This window comes from Belonocnema kinseyi, chromosome 4 (genome assembly GCF_010883055.1).
Source record: "Belonocnema kinseyi isolate 2016_QV_RU_SX_M_011 chromosome 4, B_treatae_v1, whole genome shotgun sequence".
Lineage (NCBI taxonomy): Eukaryota > Metazoa > Arthropoda > Insecta > Hymenoptera > Cynipidae > Belonocnema > Belonocnema kinseyi.
In genome coordinates this window covers 69,615,452-69,621,619 of record NC_046660.1, presented here as the reverse complement: position 1 = coordinate 69,621,619, position 6,168 = coordinate 69,615,452, and the positions used below count along the sequence as shown (strand labels likewise).

Below are 6,168 nucleotides of genomic sequence, written 5' to 3'. Positions count from 1 at the left end.
TTTGAAAATAAAATTTTTTATTGAATCATATTTTCGGTTTGAAAATTCAACTTTTTTTTTAGAAAAATCATATTTTTTGTTGATTTCGACTGTTTGTGATTTAAAATTTAAAAAAAAATTTTTTTCAATATCAAATAATATATTTTTCATAGAGAATTCATCTTTTTTTTATTAAAAGTTAAACTACTTTGTTACAAATTAATGTTTTTGGTTGCCGCTTTATCTCTTTGGTTGAAAATGTAATTTTTTGGATGAATTTAAAAAAAATTAACTTTTTAACTAAAGATGTACCTATTCTAGTTTTGATAGAGAATTGATCTTTTTTACTTAAAAAGTCGTCGTTTTTGTTTTTAAAATCAATCTTTTTTTGTCAAAGTTTCATCTTTTTTAATTGAAAGTTCACCTTTTTTTAAAATTCGTCTTTTTAGGTGAAAATTGAATTATTTCTTTAAAAAATCATTTATTATGTTAACAGTGTAATATTTGTACTGGAAAAGTTCGGCATTTAAAGTATTCAAAATAAAATGTTACATAGTACCCACAATAATTTTATTTAAAAGAATTTATTCCCCGATTTTCGTGAAAAATCTCCTTGTTTTTATTATTTATTTTTTTTTAAATGAATTTTTTGTTTCAAAATTCACATTTTTTAGTTTAAAATTAATACATTGTGTAGAAAATTCGTATTTTAGTCTATATGTTTTGTAGAAAATAAATTTTCGTATTGAAGAATTATATTTTCGGGTTGAAAATTCAATTTATTTTGTAGAAAATTTATGGTTTTGAATAGAAAATTTAACAATTTTGACTTAAAATAAAAATGAAAATTTCGCATTGAATATTAAATGTTATATTGTTCATTGATAATTCATATTTTTTGGTTAAAAGTTGAACTACTTTGCTAAAAAATTAATTTTTATTGGTTGAAAATTCATCGTTTTAGTTTAAAATTCAACTTTTTGGTAAAAAATTAATTTATTCCGATAAAAATGCAATAATTTTACTGGAAAAATTAGGAATTGGAATTGTTTAAATTTGAATTTAGAATTAGCAACTACATTAATTTTGTTCAAAGGAATGTATTCCTAATGGCCTGTGAAGCCTCTTATCGATATAGTTAAAAACGTTTTTTTTTTCTTTTGCTTCTTGTAAATGAGGGAGGGGTAATAAAAAGGTGCCTAGTCCAAAAATGGTCTACATGTTAAATGTGAAATCGGTTAAACGTGGAAATCATTCAAATTGTTTAACCGATCAAACGAGAAGCACTAGTTCCAGGCCCTAGGGTCACGAATTATTGTTTTAAAATATAATTTTTCTGTTCTAGTTCGACGCCATCTCTCTTAAGAGTTCAGCATCGTCTCTCAATGCACCAACGTCGGCTAATCCAGCTGCGACTTCTAATAATAATATAAACTCGACAAGTACAACGAACACGTCTCAAAAGGTTCAAGCCATTAACGAAATTAATTCAGGGTCTCCTACTTCTAACATCGCACCAAATAAGCCACCAAGAACAGCTATCAGTTCGAACTCATCTCCGCCAAAAGGAGAAAACCCAAACGAAGACGAGTGGGGTCGCAAGCTTTATGGAAAGCAAGGAGGCAATGCTCTCAAGAGGTAAAACCACGAGATCATGGGACTTTCCCTTGCGCTTGAGAAAGTTAGAGTCGATCACTTCTGTATAATTAAATTAGGAGAGTGCGAGATCAATTAAAAATCTTGCGATTAATCCTAGATCTTAATTATCCCAGACGACCGAGAATTCAGAACGCGTTTATTAATATTCACACGGCATGAAATTAGGGAGAACTTTGTTCTGAATCATACATTTTAATGTTGCTGCGTTCAATTCCATTAGCATTTTATATCGATTTAAATTTTAGACTGTTCTAGAATTTTTTTAAGTTTCTTATTAGACTGGGTGACTACTAATTTTCGCTCAAATTCCTTGTCTTTCCCAGTTTGGTTAAAAATTGTACTAGTTTGTTTAAAATTTAATTATTTTGTTAAAAATTCGTCTTTGGTAGAAAATTAAATAATTTTATTGGTTAAAAATTATATTTCTGATTGAAAATACGACTACAATGTACTTGATTTCAAATTAAAATTGTTTTTGGTTGAAATATTAACCATTACTTTACATATTTCTTTGAAAATAAACTTTTTCTTGCAAACACATATTTTTGGTTGAAAATTAAGTTATTTCGATAGAAAATTCAACTATTTGTTTAAATTCACTTCTTTTGTTGAAAATTTCACTATTTTGTTGAAAATTCCTTTTTCTTTATTTTGTTAAAAATTAATTTTTTTATGTGAAAATCCAATTATAACAATGTTGGTCGAAATCTTCTATTTTATTAGTTGACAATTCAACTATTTAGTAAAAAGTTCATTTATTTTGTTGAAAATTATTTTTTTTGGGTGGAAAACTAATCTTGCTTATTGAAAATCCATCTTTTTTAAAAAAGATTGAAGTAGGTATTTTGTTAAAAATTGTTATTTTATGTTTAGATACAATTGGTTGAAAAAGTTTTATTTTTAATTTTGTAACTGAAAGTTTAAAGACTTCGTTTTTTGGTAAAATCTCTTTTGTTGAAAATTAATTTATCTTGGTTGAAAACTGATTTTTTTTCTTGAACATTGAAATGTCTTCTGAAAAACGTCTTTCTAGCTAAAAAGTTTTGATGGTACGTTGACAACCTAACTATTAGGGTTAAAAAATCATCTATTTTGTTAAAAACTTGATTTATTTTTTTGAAAATTCAACTATTTTGTTCAGTTAATTTTTTTTGAGGAAATTTAACTGTTTTGTTACAATTACATCCTTTTGGATAGCAAATTCAATTTTTATAGTTGAAAAGTCATCCTTTTTGGTTTAATATTCATCTTTCTGAGTTGAAAATTAACTTTTTTGTTGAAAATTGAGTTGTATTCTAAAAAAAATTCGTTTTTTGGTTGCAAAATGTAACTATTTGTTTAAAAGTCCAACTAGTATGTGGAAAATTCCTCTCTTATACTTGAATACTAAATTACAGCGTTGTGTTTGGGTAAAAATTAATTTTTGTGGTCTGAAAATCAGCCACCATAATGTCAGTTTTCTGATTTTTTTGGCAAATTTGGAAAGCGAACGAAAAAAACGATACAGGTCGTTTAAAATCCCCTGAAAAAGAAAATACTATTTTTTATCCAAAAATGATTCTGTGACTTCAACATTAAAGCCTGCCCGTTTTGAAACGAATTCGTTCGAATTTTTGTTTGTAATCTTCTATAATCTTTCATAAATAATTGCTAATACCTAAGAAATTAAAAATTATATGCAAGAATTAATGATCATTTTTTAATTTGAAGATTTTTCCGAATTATGTAGTTAGTGGTTTAAAACCTCGTGCAAAATCTTTTCAGCCCAAAAGTAAAATATCAGTCGAGGGAGACCAAAAAAGTTTGGCATTTTGGCCAAAAAGCACGTGAGGTGTGATCGAACTCACCATTTTCCAGATCTTCGTTTTCTATTAAAATTAAAAAAAAAAGTTTTTCTAAAAATGTATAACTTATCAATAAATTCAAATTTGTTTAGCATCTTGTAATTTTAATATGATTCATGGAAATTTTTATTTTTTAGTGTAATAATATTTCCAAGTAGTCATCTGTTAAATATTAAAATTACTTAACAATTATTCATCACCGTATTAATTACAAATAGGAATACCAAAAATAATTAACCAATGAAATATTTACAAAATATAAAAACTTTGATGTTAATTAACTCTACACAGATAATTAGGACATTGAAATTGTATTATATTTTATGTGACTAAAAAAATTATTCGTTTCCACAATATAGTAACTTAGTTTAGCAAAACTTAAAAATATTTACTTTTCTAGTTTCGATAAAAAAATTCATAAAATTAATTTATTTTAAACATTCAAAAATTTTAAAAACATTCAAAAAATTATAAAAAGGTTCAAATCGAAAATACCTTACGAAACAAAGTAGAATTTCATAAAAATGAATTATTTATTATAAAAACAGTTCAGTGTTCAAATGTTGTCACAGGCTTATACTGCCCAACATGTCGAAGGCATTTTTTAGTTAGAGATGGATTTTTATTTGATCATTTTTGCACGGGGCTGTCCCGGTATATATCTTCAGTCACGGACGCCTTTTTATAATGCAATCAAGTGATCTGATGAAAGCAGTCTGCCCAGACATATTGGACAAAGCATGGTTTTACCCCATCATTGACGGACTGGGTTGCAGTCAAGTACACGATGGGGGGACCAACAGCTTAAGGTGGGTTCCGAACCACCAGAACCTCGGTAAAGGTACATTGAAAAATGTCCAGAGGTACCGGCTCAGGGATCGAACCCCGGACCTCTGCGGTGAAGTCCGGGGGTCTAACCAACTGATTATTATTATTATTATTATTATTATTATCATTATTATTATTATATCTCTTGAGAATACAGTTTGCTCAGAGCTTAAACTTTTCTGAACCTTTTTTTATCACATTCATTGCAATTTTTAACATTAAATATTCAAATATTACATTCTAGAAAATATTAAATTTGATTCCCTTTTCGAATTGTTATTACCGGTCAATTCCTGGTTTTTCTCGGGTTTATTTTAGTTTCCAGTTATTTTCCCGGTTAGTAGACACCCTGTCAGGATTATTTCGTTTTCTATATAAAAAAATATTTTTTCAGGTGGGACAATAAGCCCAGTCCCAAGATTGTCGTCGATGAACCGAGAATTGAACGTGAAATTTCACCAGCACCTTCTCCACTCCCAGTTTTGAGATTCAGAGATACTCCAGAGCCACCAAATCCAGCTCCGCGTGAAATTTCTCCAAAGAATAACAAAGAGGAGAAAAATTTCGTAAACAAAAGTCCCAAGGAAGAGAAAATATTGACGAGAAGTCCTAAGGAAGAGAAGATTTTTAAAAAGGAGAAGAAGAAGGAGAAAGAACATCGATTCAGAGATATTAATGAGGATCGTTCTTCTTCTGAAAGAATTATTATCGGTGGTGAAGACGCTATCAGAAACAATATCAGCAACAAAGGTCGACTGCCCCACGAAGTTCTTGCCAAATTTGAAGGAAAATCGAGAGAAGTAAGATCAGAAAGATAGAAATTATTCTTATTTTGACATTTAAAGGTCTCCAAAAATATATTAAAGGATTCTTAGTGGCTTAGTAGTTGAATTTTAGATAAAAAGGGGACTTTTTCCAAAAAAGGGGATTAAAAGGATATTTTATGATTCATTAAAAATTTTGTATATAATAATATTTAAAGATAGTATCATCTAACTATTATCAGTAGCGCAATTTCATTATCAAGTTCATTATTCATTGTAGTGTTTAAAACTTTTTTTAGCACTTTCTAGTGATAGAAATAGGTCAGAAAAAATCTAAGAAGATTAAAGTTTTAAAAATCGACAACAAACAAAAACAGAATAGAAAAAATCTCATATTTGAATTTTTTGATTTTTTTTTAGTAGATTAATTTTTACTCTTTATTATCAGAAATTTTGTTCCGCTGTATCATTGTCAGTAAAGAACCTTTAGTTTTTCAAAAGTGTTTCTATAAGTAAGTTTTTTTTTTTACGAGGGCTGGTGGAAAATGTTCAAAAACACACCAGGAAGGGTCCGCACTTCCTGGTAGTGTGGGGATCTTAAATAACACCGCCACAGGGACCCCAATATATATATAAGAAAATATACATAATGAGACCACAGCGCCGATGCTACCAAGGGACCCACTAAAAACCATCACCCTTTCTCCTTGGCATAATTCCCCCCGGAACCGCTTTCGCATTACTTCAGGGGGTGCCGTTTTCTTGGCCGTGCTTCAGCCATCTTCTTTCTTGCCAACTTGGCCTTTCCTCCTATTTCTGGGCTTGCTCTTGGACCTGCCCAGCTGTGATGTTACATTCGGCGTACGGGAGGCTTCTTCAACGAGGCGGCCTCCCTATACTCCAAGCATCTCAGCGTCCCCGGCAGATGATCGGTCCGGGGTTTCTCTTCTTTGGCGGTGCAGAGGCAGCACTGTGGCGTACTCTCGGACGCTACAGCCCTATGACCCTCCTTGCCGCATCTCCAGCAACTCTTCGATCTATCAGGGCCCTCGCAGCCAGCTGCCATGTGGCCGTAGCCTAGGCAGCGGTAGCAG

General features: G+C 30.2%; 1 protein-coding gene across 1 annotated transcript in view; it reads left to right on the top strand.

The window, feature by feature from the left end:
- LOC117171239 (rab11 family-interacting protein 2-like) overlaps positions 1–6,168 on the top strand; it is a 29,627-nt gene that overhangs the window by 18,589 nt on the left and 4,870 nt on the right. Inside the window, exons 5-6 of the mRNA XM_033358349.1 lie at positions 1,325–1,617; positions 4,705–5,110. Coding sequence (XP_033214240.1) covers positions 1,325–1,617; positions 4,705–5,110 — 699 coding nt within the window. The remainder of the gene's footprint in view (positions 1–1,324; positions 1,618–4,704; positions 5,111–6,168) is intronic.